At 41.5% G+C, this 17943-nt stretch overlaps 1 protein-coding gene across 1 annotated transcript in view; it reads right to left on the bottom strand.

Annotated features, from left to right (window-relative positions):
- Positions 1-4434: 4434 nt before the first annotated feature.
- LOC125451893 (peptidase inhibitor 15) overlaps positions 4435-17943 on the bottom strand; it is a 28366-nt gene continuing 14857 nt past the window's right edge. The window contains exons 3-6 of the mRNA XM_048529620.2: positions 12967-13085; positions 10283-10415; positions 10068-10183; positions 4435-8443 (exon numbers count right to left, since the gene is read on the bottom strand). Coding sequence (XP_048385577.1) covers positions 8308-8443; positions 10068-10183; positions 10283-10415; positions 12967-13085 — 504 coding nt within the window. The 3' untranslated portion in view covers positions 4435-8307. The remainder of the gene's footprint in view (positions 8444-10067; positions 10184-10282; positions 10416-12966; positions 13086-17943) is intronic.

Raw genomic sequence — 17943 nt, forward strand, 5'->3', positions numbered from 1 at the left:
GCTATCGACTCTATCTATGCCTCTCATTATCTTGTATACCTCAATTAGGTCCCCTCTCCTCCTCCTTTTCTCCAATGAAAAGAGACCGAGCTCAGTCAACCTCTCTTCATAAGATAAGCCCTCCAGTCCAGGCAGCATCCTGGTAAACCTCCTCTGAACCCTCTCCAAAGCATCCACATCTTTCCTATAATAGGGCGCCCAGAACTGGACGCAGTATTCCAAGTGCGGTCTAACCAAAGTTTTATAGAGCTGCAACAAGATCTCACGACTCTTAAACTCAATCCCCCTGTTAATGAAAGCCAAAACACCATATGCTTTCTTAACAACCCTGTCCACTTGGGTGGCCATTTTAAGGGATCTATGTATCTGCACACCAAGATCCCTCTGTTCCTCCACGCTACCAAGAATCCTATCCTTAATCCTGTACTCAGCTTTCAAATTCGACCTTCCAAAATGCATCACCTCGCATTTATCCAGGTTGAACTCCATCTGCCACCTCTCAGCCCATCTCTGCATCCTGTCAATGTCCCGCTGCAGCCTACAACAGCCCTCTACACTGTCAACGACACCTCCGACCTTTGTGTCGTCTGCAAACTTGCTGACCCATCCTTCAATTCCCTCGTCCAAGTCATTAATAAAAATTACAAACAGTAGAGGCCCAAGGACAGAGCCCTGTGGAACACCACTCACCACTGACTTCCAGGCAGAATATTTTCCTTCTACTACCACTCGCTGTCTTCTGTTGGCCAGCCAATTCTGTATCCAAGCAGCTAAGTTCCCCTGTATCCCATTCCTCCTGACCTTCTGAATGAGCCTTCCATGGGGAACCTTATCAAATGCCTTACTGAAGTCCATATACACCACATCCACAGCTTGACCCTCATCAACCTTACTAGTCACATCCTCAAAAAACTCGATAAGGTTTGTAAGGCATGACCTACCCCTCACAAAGCCGTGTTGACTGTATTTGATCAAGCCATGCTCTTCCAGATGGTCATAAATCTTATCCCTCAGAATCCTTTCTAACACCTTGCAGACGACAGACGTGAGACTTACCGGTCTATAATTGCCGGGGATTTCCCTATTTCCTTTCTTGAAGAGAGGAATTACATTTGCCTCTCTCCAGTCCTCAGGTACGACTCCAGTGGAGAGCGAGGATGCAAAGATCTTCGCAAGTGGCGAAGCAATTGCATTTCTCGCTTCCCAAAGCAGCCGAGGACAAATCTGATCCGGGCCTGGCGACTTGTCAATCTTAATGTTTGACAAAATTTTCAGTACATCAGCTTCCTCTATCTCTATCCATTCCAGCATGCACACCTGCTCTTCAAAGGTTTCATTCACTACACAGGTCGTTTCTTTCGTAAAGACAGAAGCAAAAAACTCATTTAGGGCTTCCCCTACCTCCTCAGGCTCCACACACAAGTTTCCTATGCTATCCCTGATCGGCCCTACTCTTTCTTTGACCATTCTCTTATTCCTCACGTAAGTGTAAAACGCCTTTGTGTTTTCCCGGATTCCTTCTGCCAAGCCTTTCTCGTGCCCCCTCCTGGCTCTCCTCAGACCATTTTTGAGCTCCTTCCTTGCCTGCATGTAATCCTCTCTAGCTGAACTTGACCCTAGCTTCCTCCACCTTATGTAAGCTACCTTCTTACTTTGCACCAGAAGCTCCACCGCTCTCGTCATCCAAGGTTCCTTTATCTTACCCCGTCTTGCCTGTCTCAGAGGGACATATTTACTCATCACTCCCAACAACTGTTCCTTAAACCATCTCCACATGTCTATAGTTCCCTTACCATGGAACAACTGCTCCCAGTCCATGCTTCCTAACTCGTGTCTAATCGCATCATAGTTTCCTCTTCCCCAATTAAATATCCTCCCATTCTGCCTAATCCTCTCCTTCTCCATAGCTATGTAGAATGAGAGAGTGTTATGGTCACTATCACCAAAATGCTCTCCCACCACAAGATCTGATACCTGCCCCGGCTCGTTTCCGAGCACCAAGTCTAGAATGGCCTCTCCCCTCGTCGGCCTGTCAACGTACTGCGTTAGGAAACCCTCCTGAACACACCTTACAAAAACAGCTCCATTCAAATCTTCTGCTCGAAGGAGGTTCCAATCAATATTAGGAAAGTTAAAGTCACCCATTACAACAACCCTACTGCGTCCACACTTTTCCAAAATCTGTCGACCTATGCTTTCTACAATCTCCCTGCTGCTATTGGGGGGCCTGTAGTAAACCCCTAACGAGGTGACTACTCCCTTGCTGCTCCTAATTTCCACCCATACTGACTCAGTAGGCAGATCTTCCTCGACAATGGAAGCTTCTGTAGCTGTGATACCCTCTCTGATTAGTAGTGCTACACCCCCTCCTCTTTTTCCCCCCTCCCTATTCTTTTTAAATGTTCTAAACCCTGGAATATCCAGCAACCATTCCAGCCCATGAGAAACCCATGTCTCTGTTATGGCCACAACATCATAGCACCAGGTACTGATCCATGCTCTAAGTTCATCACTTTTATTCCTGATACTCCTTGCATTAAAGCAAACACACTTTAACCGATCCCTTGGTTCCTTCCCAGGAAAATCCTTCCCACTAGCTGGTCTACCTCTTGCTACTGCCTCACCTGCATCAACGCTCACCTCTGGTATACAGCTCAGGTTCCCACCCCCCTGCCATACTAGTTTAAACCCTCTCGAACTACTCGAGCAAACCTTCCACCCAGGACATTGGTCCCCTTCCAGTTCAGATGCAACCCGTCCTTCTTGTACAGGTCCCACCTTCCCCAGAAGGCATCCCAATTATCAACATATCTGAAACCCTCCCTCCTACACCAGCTGCGTAGCCACGTGTTCAGCTGCGCCCGCTCCCTGTTCCTCACCTCGCTATCTCGTGGCACCGGTAGTAAACCAGAGAACACTACTCTGTTCGTCCTGCTCTGCAGCTTCCATCCTAACTCCCTGAAATCACTTTTTATATCCTCAAACCTATTTCTGGCTATATCATTTGTGCCAATATGTAACACGATTTCTGGCTGTTCACCCTCCCCTTTCAGAACTTTATACACCCGATCGGAGACGTCCCGGACCCTGGCACCAGGGAGGCAACATACCTTCCGGGAATCCCGATCTTGCCCACAAAATCTCCTGTCGATTCCCCTAACTATCGAGTCCCCTACCACGAGTACTTTTCTATTCTGCCCCCTTCCCTTCTTTGCCACAGCGTCAGGCTCAGTGCCAGAGAACTGACTACTATGGCTTTCCTCTGGTAGGTCAACCCCCCCAGCAGTATCCAAAACGGTATACTTATTGCTGAGGGGAATGCCCACAGGGGATCTCTGCACTGTCTGTCTGTCCCCTTTGTGAGGCTATATCTGGCACACTGTGTATTGTACTGGCCACCATACTTACAGAAGGATATTAATATATTGGAAGCAGTTCAGAGAATGTTTACTAGACTAAAACCTAGAATGAGCAGATTGCCTGATGTGGAAAGGCCAGGCCTGTATCCTCTGGAGTTTCAAAGAATCAGAGATAACTTAATTTAAATCCTGAGTGGATTTGATCAGGTCAATGTGGAGAGGATGTTTCCTCTTGTGGGAGAATTTAGAACAGGCGCCATAGTTTAAAAATAATGGGTCCCCCATTTAAAACAAAGACGAGTTAACATTTCTTTTCCTTCTTCAGAGTATTGTGAGTCTCTGGAATCCCCTCCTCAAAAGTCAATAGATGCAGAAACTTTAAATATTTTTAAGGGCAGAGGTTGATAGATTTTTGAACACCGAGAGGATAAAAAATGATCGGGGATATGCAGGAATGTAGACTCGAGTTTAAAATCAGATCAACCATGAAGACATTGAATGGTGGAGCAGGCTTTAATGGGCGAGTAACCTCCTCTTATTCCATATTTGTATTTATAGGGAACATACAGGGTAGAACAGAGGCCAAAAGTAGAGGAGGAGAAACGCAGAAGACAGAAAATAAAACATCAAAGAGAAAGAGGCAGGAAAGCAACAGTGAACAGGATGGAGATGTCATAGATCCAGGCAACATAGAGGTATAGATTTTCTCTTCCATTGGCAGGTTGCAAACTGATGGTAGCAGATCGAATGTCTTGCTCAACAGTCTACTTATTTTTTCTTCCTTTTGAAGGAATTAGCAAGGATAGCCCAATGGTATTTGTTGTGCTACCAACAGTGTACTGGTTGCCATTAAAAACTAAAATGTACCCCAAGGTTATAGTTAGGAAAGTCATGCAAGATTTATTAGTGATTTGCATTAACTCTGATCAGTTAGTTATATTTTAAAAATAAATGAAACTTTTTGATAATGGAAGGCACTGAAATCTAAGAATTGTTTTTATAAACTTTTCTTTATTATCTTTATTCTTTATTGAGAACAGTTGACATACAAGTTTTTAATATACAAACAGTCAGCGTTTCCATCAATATCAGTATGTGAATTTCAAGACGGATGATTTATATATGGTGTTGCAGTTTAAGTACAAATCTTTCAAAAGTATTTTAAATACAAATACAATAAATCGGTTTCAATGCAATATAAAATGAAACAGGATTAACAAATATATATCTTACTGCTTAAGAATGTAAACCAGGTTTCCAAATAGTTCACTTCGTTTTGGACTGGAATCAATTTTTTTAGTTCATTAATGATTATTATTTTGGGGTAACAGGTACAAGGGTAATTTTACCTTAGATGAGAATGTGAATGCAGGTAACTGACTGGCTGTCAGTTCTTTACCTTACAATTTTTTTTGTCTATCGTAAAAAAGTTGCAATGACTTTGAAGCACCCGTATTATTCAACACTGATACTATTTTCTTATTTTAATAGCAAATTTATCATGTCTAGAATAGATAAAACATGGAAAAGGAATTGTAGGCAAATGTGTTAAGGGCTAACATATCAAACAATGTAATTGAAAGGCTAATTTAAGTTTTGTGTAGCTCAAAATACTGACTATTTTGTATGTGTTTTTAATTTTGTATTTAAAAAACAGAATTTTACTTCAATATGTTTTCAATGAGATATCCATTTAAACGTGAAAACAGAGCAGCTTCAAATGAAGACCCAGGAACCAGAAATGATCCTGGGGAAAAGGAACACAGAGTAAAGGAGACCCAAAGGCACTTATGCAATCTGGAGGAGTAAATTTGCTTTTCACAACCCGCACAAAAATGGAAAGAAAATGCTCAAAAAGCCTACAGTATTGGTCCATTGCTGGCCCACCTCCCAGGTCTGACTCTACTATCCAGTTTTGGATTAATATTACATCATCAGAACCCCATCTGCAATTCTACAAAATAAACTTTTAACTTTAGGCAGTTATCCTTGGATCTTGCAGAATGAGGGCAGGAGCCTAAGGTTGCATTCTCACTACCTTTGATAGTGAGCTGAATGAAAGCTTAAATCCCATTCCCCCCACCACACCTACTGTAAATCCCACCATCACATTTGTGAAGTGTAATGAATGAAACCCACAAACATTAATTGTTCAGTCTGTGACTGCCAACAAAAATACATCCAATTATATCAACCAAAAGTAAATTCCGAGGTGTGAAGTAGCCAGATCAAAGAGATGAAGGTTCTTTCAAGTATGTGGCGGTACCGATGTTGGATTGGGGTGGACAAGGTCAGAAATCAGATGCCACCAGATTACAGTCCAACAGGTTTATTTGAGATCACAAGCTTTTGAAGCTCTGTCCCTGTCCACTTGACAAAGGGACAATGATCAGAAAGCTTGTGATTTCAAATAAACCTGTTGAATTCTCACCTAGTATTGTCTGATGTATGACCTTGTTCTTTGAAGTAAACAAACCCATTTTCTTCTGCTGTCCCTAAATAATTTTAATGGTTCACAAAATAATTTTTTTTATCAAGTGTAATCTTAAAATATAAAACCAGAAAAATAATTACTCTTAAATGGTGTTTGCACAGTCACATACTCTGCCTGGTTTTAGTTATTCTATTTGATGATGCAAGGTACTAATTAGTACTAGCAATTGTTTAAAAAGTTCGTATCAGTATCCAAAATGTATCAATCTGTACAATATGTATCAATCTGTACAATATGTATCAATCTGTACAATATGTATCAATCTGGACTATGAAATGGCTCTACATGAAGGAACGCCTGAGGCTGTGGCTACTTTCTTCATTTTTTAGTGGAGGAAATGCTTTTTTCCTTGTCCATCAGAATCTAATGCTTGTTAATGGATTTTGTTACTGAATGCTTCTGTTATAAATTGTCAATAGACCACAGGACAGTGCAATGGTCACAACTGTACCAGTGCCTCAGTTAGTGTATCTTCAGTGCATTGGTTTAGCCTCTACACCCCCTTTCATTACATACAACAAAAGCAATTTATCACTACCAAGTGAGCACTTGATTTATGACATGAAAGAAAATGTGGAACAAAGTCATTTCTGTTATTGTGCAGTTTTTGATTATTCTTTTCTTCAATTTTGTCTGCTTAAATCTCCTTGCCCCCGGAAAACATTAATATTCAATGGAGAACAATTCCATGTGTTAACTGGCATCTCCTTCTGGTGTCAATTAATCACAAATGTAGCACACTAGTTTTATTAATACACCTGAACATAGGTTAATTAAAAAGAAACAGTATTTTAATCAATGTCTTGTCTAAAACCCATATTGAGCTGATTTTACATAACCGAAGAATTTCTTTTTTCAAAAAGCTATTTGCTGAATATGTTGTCATATTGTAGTTTGTTCACTAATGAGGAAAAATGTCTTTTGAAAATGGCATTCTTAATAACTTTGCTTCTTCAGCCTTTTTGAATGTCTATTATTGAAAAGTCAGGACAGTAATAAATTCAGTCTAGAAGAGTTCTTGTAGAGTTTTATAGTAAAACTGGCAGAATATTTTGAAATCAGCATGAAAGTTTGCAGAAACATAATTTCCACTGAACATAATTTGCTTAAATTCTACAATCTGATGCACTGGATGTACTGATTTTGAATGAATTGCACCAAGAAAATGTGAGCAAAGAACCCAAAACTCCAAGTGAATGCAACTTGCATTAAACTTCAAACATTATTTCTTATTCACTCATCGGATGTGAGTGCTACTGTCTTGGTATTTATTGTCCACCCTTTTGAGATGCCCTTGAGATGGTGGTTGTGAACTGTACACATATGATTGTGCAATTAATCTGCTCAAGCAGTCATTGTTTCTAATCAGTTTCTCTGAATGTATTAATCATGAATGGGATTTTAAGACAAAAGTGCCTAGGGAAAATTAAAGATGCTAGACAAATGCTTTCATTGCTTCAAAACCTGTTGACGGGAAAAGGCATTAAGTCAATACTGTAGAAGTATTATCAATGGAATAAGCAATAACGATCCAGTAACATTAATGATTTGGGATCCAAAGCAGAAAATTAATAATCCATGCAGCTGGAGACAATGAGTATGATCCTTCGTACGTTTTGTAGAAATGTAATAGATTGTTAATTTGCACAAGAGGCCAGCTCGTGTGCTACCTGACCCTACAGATGTGTTGATGTGTTTGAGCTGCCAAGAGCTACAGTTTATAATTTCCCATTGTTACAGGAAAAGTGGTCAATGATCAAAATGTTGATCATAGTGATGTGAAGCACCTTTATCATTTTTTCCATACTTTAATACCATAGATAAGTACTTTTAAGTAATGCCTGACATAGAACTGTGCGCCCTCTGAAATTGCAGGTTTCTTAAATAAACTTCTTAGCACCATGTGAAGCTTTAATAGCTAGACTGCCTCAATTACTCAGGGCAGAGATGATTAAATTACAAATTGTTGTAAATACTGCTTTCTACAAGCACATTCTTTAGCTTATCTAGCTGACCCTCATGTTTTAACAGTAACCAAGGTGCAAATCTACACATACCCATTAGGATAATCAGTGAACAGTTTTTCCAACTCAGGAACATTAAACCACATCCAAGCACAAATCTTGCAGCAAACTGCTTTCTAATCTCACCCTGTAAAAAAAAGGTAGCAACATTCTGCAGTATCATGCTGTTTTTTTTTTCTCCATAAATACAGCGCCTTGTGTTGATATAATACATTCTTGCATTTCTATAAGAGCTAGTTTGGTGAAAGTTAAAAGCAGTACAATGATAATGTTAAGTGTTTTGTAAGATGATACCATTAAGACAAAACTTTCAGTGATAGTAATGGGTATATTAATTAAAATATGTTCTGCAAAGTTCCTTCAGCTGACTAGTATCTCTGTAGAGGAATCCTAATGTGGTGCTACTAGCTTATTCCATAAATCTAACGGATCATTTGAACCAGTATAGGTAGTTTGAGGTTACTCGTGGGAAACACTGATTGTTGCTGCAGGCTCCTCCATAACTGGGTGGACAGGCTGAGCATGGCACTCCAACTTTGTACGGAGCTTCCCCAATCCAATTTCCCCTAAAGAAAACACCAAAGCAAGTCACGAGGATGTGAAAGTACATTGGCAATGAAGTTCATTTTCTTTTTAAGAATATCAAGCTGATTCAATGTTTGTTTATTTCTGGGTAGGTTTTTTTCTATTAGAAATATATTTCAGGTAACTATGAGCAGGAGTATCTCTTGGGAATCGCAGCTGTGGATTGAGGAGGCAGAGGGGCCTTTAAGTGAATGTGGGGTGCCAAGTGGGAACTCTGTAATCTTCCCACCTCAGCCCCAATTGGGTTTGCAGTAGGAAGCTATGTCCCACTGTTGATTAAGGCCCTTCCACAGACAATTAAAAGCTGCTTAAGGACTTCACCCTGTGAATGTGATAGTCAACCAGCAGTGGGTGAGAGGCATGTCTCCCTTGGAACCCTTCATTGTCAGGTATCCATTATCTGACCGAGGGCCCTGGCTTTGAGAAGGTGGGGAACCAGGGCTGCTGAAAGTCATGCCCCTTCCCCTTGCTGCTGACCTCATCTGTCCCACCCCACCTATGATCCCTGCCCAGTGGAGGCCCTTCTGCCCTCACTCACTTGTGGACTGGCTTCCTCCCTGAGCCTGGGTCCCTGCTGGGTACACTGCTGGCTACCACAAATATTAAGGTTTTCCTGCATGCCCTGTATGTTTAACACACAGCATAATTACAATACATGTCAATCCACCTCCTGGGAGTGAGCTGATCATCTGTCCCCCAGGATTGTCTCCATTAAAATCATGAAAACAAAGTGATGCCAAGATTCAGATTGTTAACACTTTGTCCTCCCCTTTCAAAACTGCCTGTCCTTGTGCTTAAAGCTCCTCATTCCCTACAGTGTACGTCTACATGTTTTTGTATTTAGAAACCTCTATTTGACAAACCATTCTCTCCAAATGAAAGGAGAGACAGCTGTCTCCAACATCTTTGGAACTGGTGATGGAAGACTAACATTTTGTATCATATTGTAACAATATTTTGTTAGTCAAAATGTTGACTAACATTTTGCAGAAACCATACCAGACCAACAACATCTGATCCAGCAAACAAGCAAATTTAGAAGAGAATAAGAAGTGCTAATACAGAAAGGTAATGATTTGCTTTTACTATATGGGGGTAATCTGAAAGAGTGAACTTTCCTGCTTTAAAAGCCTTGCCAGTTTTCATTCTAGTGGAACTCCCTCTAATGGAGTGGAAGTTTGTTAGCTTTGGAGCTGATATAATCCAAATCATAGAATCATAGAATCCCTACAATGTGGAAACAGGTCATTTGGCCTATCAAGTCCACATCGCCCCTCCAAAGAGCATTCCATAGACCCAGAGCCTACCCTGTCCCTGGAACCCTGCATTTCCCATGGCTAATCCACTTAGCCTGCACATTTTTAGACTGTGGAAGGACACCAGGGCACCAGGAGGAAACCCACACAGACACGGGGAGAACATGCAAACTCTACACAGACAGTTGCCCAGGGTGGAATCGAACCCAGGTCCATGGCACTGTGAGGCAGCAGTAGTAACCACTGAGTCACCGTGCCACCAAATGATGAAGACTTAAATATCTACAGTTTTGCAATACAGGTCAAATTAGGAATAATGCTATTATTAGAAACAAATCTGTACACCTACTTTGGAGAATAATTGCAAACGAGGTATATAGCACGTCGCCAGGTTGACCCCCAGACATGCATATTGTGGCACGTATGGATTGCACAGCCTATTCGATTGGATGTTGCCCAAACCATCTAAGGAATGACAAGCATTTTACTCAGTTATTGCACAATATGATTGAATGAAACCTTGTATTAAAAGTAAGTTAGAAGAAATATTGTAAGCATTTGTACCTGGGTGTAGTGTGTGCATACTGGTCCGTAACATTTCAGGGGGCACCTAGGATTACAGTCACGAGGATACGGAAAACTATAGCTCTTCACTTCATCGTACCAGGGTTTTACCAGTTGTAGAATATTTCGATAGCTATACGTAGAAAGAAGTGTGTTAGGTACATGCTACAAAGTCAAAAAAGCTGTAAACTAAATAAATACTTCCATTTTTACAGCATCTTATTTCATTTGTTTGTGCATTTCATCCAACATAAAGACCAGTGCCTGTTACTGTGTACAACAGAATTCCACAGGAAGCTATAAGATGAATGAGCAGTTACATTGGTTTTGATAGCTTCGGTTAACAGATGGATGTCTATCGAGAAATCTAAAATAACACTCTGCTGTTCTTCATATGTTTTCCTGACATCAACATCCATCTGAAACACTGAGACAGGCAGAGCCCTGGCTAAACATTTCAACCTTAAATCTTGTATCTCTGATAACACAGTATTCTATCAATGTTGCCGTGGGGTTTCAATTATCTGAATCAGACAACACAAGAACCAATTGAACCCAACAGATTGTTGAGAAATTATACTGCAGGTCATCCATTATAACCAGAAAATTCATTAAACCAGTGCTTTGTTTATTAATCTGCTGGCCTTGTGTCCATGCAAATCAATTTGAAAGGAAAGGCTAGACTATCCAGCAATATCTGTGGTCTAGTAACCAGATGAGTTCCAAATTTCCAGAGGCTGTACTATAATCTTTATTCATTGTACTTTTCATCAGGTTTTCTCCAGATTGGATACCCTAAATCCATTTATTTAATGGCCAATTGAAACATTATTCACTGATCAGGCGAGTGATTATTACAAGTCAAGCTGAGGTCTTCGCTTTTAAAGTATTTGCAGTTTCAATACACTTGACCACTTTGGGCCCAACAAATTCTTTGGTGCAGAAAAGGACTGCTTCCAAGGCTAACAGATTAGAGAGATACAAGCTGCAATTTCAATAATGATTTTGTTTTCATCACTACAATTATAAGAGACGCATTAAACATGAATTCTTAGCATATTGACATGTGTTTCATCTGGAAATATTTTCACAGTGCAACTGTGAAGGTGCATGCAAACCTAAACCAAAATCCCATTTGTTTTGCTCCCTTTGTATAAATTAGTTTTTTGCACCAGTGTGAGCTGGTTTCAGAGATGAAGGTGGCCTGGTTTAAAGAAACATAATACTGGGGTGCCACAGTCGTTGTGATGTGAACATTTTTGGAGGCACGCAATATTTTTAATTTCCATGATCTGCCACTTCTGATGTAGGAATACATGGGCAATAATGCCAAACCTTGTTTCCATTCTGTTAGCGCTATTTCCTGCTGACATTCAGTTTCATGGTTGTTAACTACCTCCTCACCAGCACCAGTTGTCTCTCTCTGTGATGTGACAGCAGCCTTATTATCTTCTGGGACTACAGTGACTATCATTTCACTCTTCATATGAGATCTGAGACACTGAGTGTTAGAAAGCTGCTTAGTTGTAAGAAGCTGCAAGATCCCCTCTGAACCACTCACCATCCTGACTTCAGAATATATCGCCGTTCCTTCACTGTCGCTGGGTCAAAGTCCTGGAATTTCCTCCCTAAGCGCATTGTGGGTCTCCCTATAGCAAATGGATGCAGTGGTTCACGAAGGCAGCTCACGACCGCCTTGACAAGGGCAAATAGGGACATCTACATCCCCCAAAGTGAATACAATAATGGGTCATAGTCAAGTATTAGCCAGTTACTCCATGTTCACATATGCATTCCAGCTCATCAGCAGCTGACAGTGGGTAAAGATCAGGGGTTTAACTTTCTCTGTAGGTTGGAGGAACAGTCTACCAGGCTTAAGTAAGGGTCAATAACTCATTCTGTGTGGGATGCAGCCACTCATGTTGGCTCTTCCCTGAACTGGAAAATGAATCATCAAAGCTCTGATTAAGGTTGGAAAACGGGGTCTCAAAACTGGAAGATCAATAGGAGTCCATCAGCTTGGAAGCTGCAGTAAGACAAGAAGGTAAGTAAAGGACAGTCCATGATGGAGACAACCTTTCCCTAAGTTCTTTAAGAATTAAATTTTAAAAAATCTGTGTGGAAGGAGCTTCTGGTCAGAGCGAGCTCCAGCAGGCAGGGCAGGACACAAAGAAATGGGAGCCTATCACCAATAGGGATAAGTCCAGCTTGTTGCCTTGGGACTGCCTGAATGGAGCTGTCCCTTTCCCTACAAAACAAAAATTCCAATCAGCCGCCAAGAAAAGGCCTTAGGTGGTCATTGACCCATCTCTACTGGCAGCTCATCACTTGCGAGGAGGGACCCTGCTGCTCCTCCATCCCCTTTCTTGGAAAATGACCCGGAGGTGGAACAGAGCCAGGGAACTGGCACACCAGTGTGAAATCCAACAGCTCGCTGCCTGCACTGGGGACTTAAAAACTGAGTCCTGGAACTTTATGCTCCAGGATGTTCCATCTCCACTTTCTGGTCCAAGAGGCCCGGGTCTGACCATGTGGGCTCTATCTCTGTGGCTGAGAATCAGAAATGCCGTAAAAACAGAAGAAATTGTCCTGATCCACACAGCACCGAGAGTTACATGAAACTGCGTAAAAAACAAAATTCAGTTCACATTTGAAGGGGAGCGATTTTAAAACTAAACATTCACCGTCCAGAGCGAACTGATAGATTTTGTCCCAGAAATCTCAGTAGGTACGATGGTCCATGGTCCCAGATGCATGTAGCAGCCCATGATTCAGCAGACTTTGCCAGATTATCATCCCAAACCTGTAAACACAAAAAGAAATAATTCACTTCACAAACCTGTGAATAAATGCTATGCTTTTACCCACCACGGTGATATACAACTCCCTTCCACAGAAATGATACTCCTGTTTAATATTTAATTTTCCATTCTAATTTTCAATGAAGGATCATGTTCATGATATGTAAGGATAGCTTTTCTCATTCCGATGAACATCATTTACATTGTGGTAAATTTCCACTGGCTATTGTACTTCATAAAGACAGGCAATGATATAACAACTTGTTCAGGTTCATTTGCAGGCTTGACGATCAGGATGTGCAATTGTCCAGATTCAGGTCCAATTTAAACAGGCAGCAACACATCTTGTTCTCCATCGTCATCTAAGATATTTCAGCTTGCAGACCAGGACATGGAAAGGTCAGGAGACACAATGTTTCCATAGACAGCCAGATGGCGATGCCAAGACACACAAGGCTGTGAGCCAACTGCTGGAAATGGGACTGGAATACTTACTGCTTGTTTTTGACTGATGCAGACTCAATGGGCCAAAGGGCCTTTTTCTGCGCTGTTGACATTTATGGCCTGAAGGCAAAACGTGAAAAGGAAATGGGAGCAGGTCACCATTTAGAACAAATCTTGAAAGCTAACCGTGGACCTGTGAGCTATATCACAAGAAATTCAATGATTTGAGGCATACAGCTAAGATCGGTGAATATATCTCTCCTAGCAGGCTCTCATGCTCTTCAATACACTACATACCAGCATTTGCCTTTAGCAATTGCTGGCAATCTGGTCTCCAACCTAACATTCAGGTAGCCCACATAAGTTTTCCACGGTCCTAATGCTAGCAGCCTTACATCTGGCTGTCATTGCTTCCGTATGCCTCCAGCTACTCAGCTTTGGCAGGTGCCCACTCACATCCTATCCTTTCTCTTGCAGGACAAAGTAGCACATAACAGGAGGAAGCCAAGGTAGAAGCAAAAAGGACACAAGTATACCTGCAACAACCAAGCCCTCTGCACATCATGGCATCAGATTTGGAAGATGGCTACGTTGCATCTTGTGTGGCTGAGGACCATGAATAATGTCAGCATATTCTTGCTTTATTTTCCATCTCACTCTCATCCCACGATTTGTGGTCAAGTGAAAGCTACAAATGGTGTGATTGTAAATGCTTGATTTTCACTACAAAACCCTTCGTCACCTCAGCCTTGTCCTTTTGCATTTGTGTTTTCAAGCAACCAAAGCTTGCTGCCTGGCCAGTGACTGCAGCCTAATGAGGAACAGGGAAAGTAACGCTAGGCATGTAATGTGGAAGCATCATCACTTGATCTGACACGGTTACAAGGTATTTGGTACATTGATGGACCTGCCAAAGAGTCTGTTACCACCGTAAAGAAGCACAAAGGTGTCGGGATCCCACTTGGTGCAGCATGTTGCATAGTGTTGGATAACCATCCCTGTCAATGTGAAATTGTTGGCCAATGCCACAGCTGCACTTATTGACCCAGCAGTGTAACATCTGGTGGTCACGGTTCAAGATCCTCTGCAGGAAAGGCAGAAATCACTCAATATCTCAGTAACGGAATGAAGACTGGGCTAAGAAGAGCCATGCTTGATGCTAACCAGACTCAGACGGCTGCCACTGTGGTTGCAGGTACCAGCACTCAAAGGGACTTGCAGGATCTGTCTGACAGCAACTAACTAGAAATACTTTGCAACATCCCAGGGCTCCAAGGTGCACATCCTGGCTTGTGTCTGCTGGGGTGTTGAAGATTTAGAAGTGACGACTGAAATGTACAAGATCCTGAGGGCCTTGGTCGGGGTGGATGTGGACAAGATGTTTCCTCTTGTAAGAAAATCTAGAATTAGGGGTCACTGTATCAGAGTAATGGATCACCCATTTAAGGCAGAGATAAGGGTTTTTCTTTTCCCTGCAGAGAATCACAAGTATTTGAAGCTCTCTTCCTCAGAAAGTAGTGGTATCAGAGGCTTTGAACATTTTTAAAGCAGAGGCAGATACAGCCATGATAAGCAAGGCAGTGGAAGATTATTGCCAGCAGGCAGGAGTGTGGAGCAATTAAAATAGCTACGGTCTAAGTGAACCATAGTCTGGCGTGGTTGAGTAGCTTATTTTTGTTCTCAAATCGTACATTTTCATGTACGTTTGTAAGTTTGCAAATCATGCTGTGACCCAGGAGAGGCTCCAGCTATAATCCTACATTGTGAAACAGACATTCTCCTGATTGGCTAATCCCAATTCTCTGATTTCCATGTCAGATCCAACATCGTTCCCTTGAAAATCCAAAACGTTAGCAAACTTCCTGCAAAACTACATTAACACAGTATTCCAATAACTTGACACCAGCAAGAGTAAATCAAAATCTCACAGGAAGCTGGTCTTTTAAATAATGCTGAAGGGTGGATTGGGTATGAGTGTAGCTGAACACACACCCAGATAGGAGTGCTTGGTTCAGTGTTGAGGCCGCAGCTGTTCACCTTATAAATTAATGATCTGGATGAAGGGGCTGGGGGCATTCTGGCAAAGTTTGCTGATGATACGAAGATAGGTGGACAGGCAGGTAGTACTGAGGAGGTGGGGAAGCTGCAGAAACATTTAGACAGTTTAGGAGAGCGGCCCAGGAAATGACTGATGAAATTCAACGTGAGCAAATGTGAGGTTTTGCTCTTTGGAAAAAGGAATACAGACATGGACTATTTTCTAAATGGTGAGAAAATTCATAAAGCAGAAGTACAAAGGGAACTGGGAGTGTTGGTCCAGGATTCTCTAAAGGCTAACTTGCAGGTAGAGTCCGTGATTAAGAAAGCAAATGTTATGTTGTCGTTTATCTCAAGAGGGTTGGAATATAAAAGCAGCGTTGTGCTTCTGAGACTTTATAAAGCCCTAGCTAGGCCCCATTTAGAATACTGTGTCCAATTTTTGGGCCCCACACCTCAGGAACAACATACCAGCCCTGGAGCATGTCCAGCGGAGATTCACGCGAATGATCCCTGGAGTGGTAGGTTTAACATATGATGAACAGGTAAGGATCCTGGGATTGTACTCATTAGAGTTTAGAAGGTTGAGGGGAGATCTAATAGAAACTTACAAGATAATGTATGGCTTAGAAGGGGTGGATGCTGGCAAGTTGTTTCCGTTAGGCGGGGAGACTAGGACCCGTGGGCACAGCCTTAAAATTAGAGAGGGTAAATTTAAAACAGAAATGAGACGACATTTCTTCGGCCAGAGAGTGGTGGGCTTGTGGAATTCATTGCCACGGAGTGCAGTGGAGGCCGGGACGTTATTTGCCTTCAAGGCAGAGATCAACAAATTCTTGATCTCACAAGGAATCAAGGGCTACGGGGAGAGTGCAGGGAAGTGGAGTTGAAATGCCCACCAGCCATGATTTAAATGGCGGAGTGGACTTGATGAGCCAAATGGCCTACTTCCACTCCTATGTCTTATGGTCTTATGCTTAAAGAGGATATTAATTGTACCTGTATGATTCAAAATGGTAACCTAACACCAAATCTCTGCTATTTGTCTTGTGTGTCACTCTTACCATGTTAAATGCATACATACTGAACAGACAAAGCAGATCTAAACTAGGCATCTATGAGGTGCTGTGGGCTATAAACAGTAGCAGAATTATATTCAGTCGCAATCTGTAGTCAAATACAAGCATCATGCGCCAGCTCAGGCCCACTAAATTCACAACTCATCCTTTAACTTGAGGATTCACTCTCTCCACCATCAACATGCAGTCACAGCAGTGAGTACCATGTATAAAATGCACTGCAGTAACTAACTTAAGTCCCTGTGTTAGCACCTATGCTATCTTAAACCTGTGACCTCTTCCAACTAGAAGGATAAGGGCAGGGGCACAGTTTGCTAAATGTGCATAATTTATCACTTTGGAATTTGGATTTTTCAAAAATAATAGAGGCAAGTGGGTTTTGGTTTGTCCTGTGAAGGTTTTGCAAAGTCATTCGTGACCTAACTGCATTATTTCTAGGAATTCATGCAACTTCAGTCAAATGTCTGGCACAGCTCCTGCATCATTAATGGGTAAAATGTTTATACTGTTCAGCTTATGTTGGAGAGTAAAAACATTAACGCAATTAGTTTAGTTTTGGCTTCAGAACAGGCGGTCTAAATTCTGAGTTCAGAAGGACCCAGAGTTAAGTCTTGATCTTGATTATGGGGTACCAGTGTCTTCGGCAGAAATACTTTTTATTTTGTGAAGCTTCTAACCCACAATAGTTTGACTAAAGGTCTGGAAGTGGTTAGACCTGGAAAAGTGTTGGAAAACAGAATTATGAAAAGTTCACAGCCGTGGGCAGATATTGCAAAATTAATTCCACGGTTCAAGAATGAAAAGACTCAATACTTAATTTTAACTGTAAATATATAAAAAAGCTGAGATAGGGATTGAATCTCTGTAACAGATAGCAACGGGAAACAGGTAAAACATTGTTTTAAAGTCAGTGTTAAGATCTTTCTGACTATCTTCTATATATGTAGGTTCATTTGCTTTTTCCTTCTTCTCTGTAAAAAATTATGTTCTATTGTTAGAGAATATCTGCAGGATCCTGTGAATATATTTCAGTAACCAAAAAATTAGATATATGATCTATCAAGCCAGTTTTATTCTGGGATATGACTAGTCAGCATTACTATCAATTGGGAATAACAATATGAACATTACTACATCCCCTTCAAGCGACAAGCCATTCTGACTTGGAACAATGTGTTCTGGAAACACCTGAGAACTTATCTTTTAACACCAATTTGAGCTCCAACACATAGACAGCAGAGGTTCAATGGAGATCATCACCATATTCTCAAGGACAATTAAGTATGAGCAAAAATCGCTG

Source organism: Stegostoma tigrinum, chromosome 5 (assembly GCF_030684315.1).
Source record: "Stegostoma tigrinum isolate sSteTig4 chromosome 5, sSteTig4.hap1, whole genome shotgun sequence".
NCBI lineage: Eukaryota > Metazoa > Chordata > Chondrichthyes > Orectolobiformes > Stegostomatidae > Stegostoma > Stegostoma tigrinum.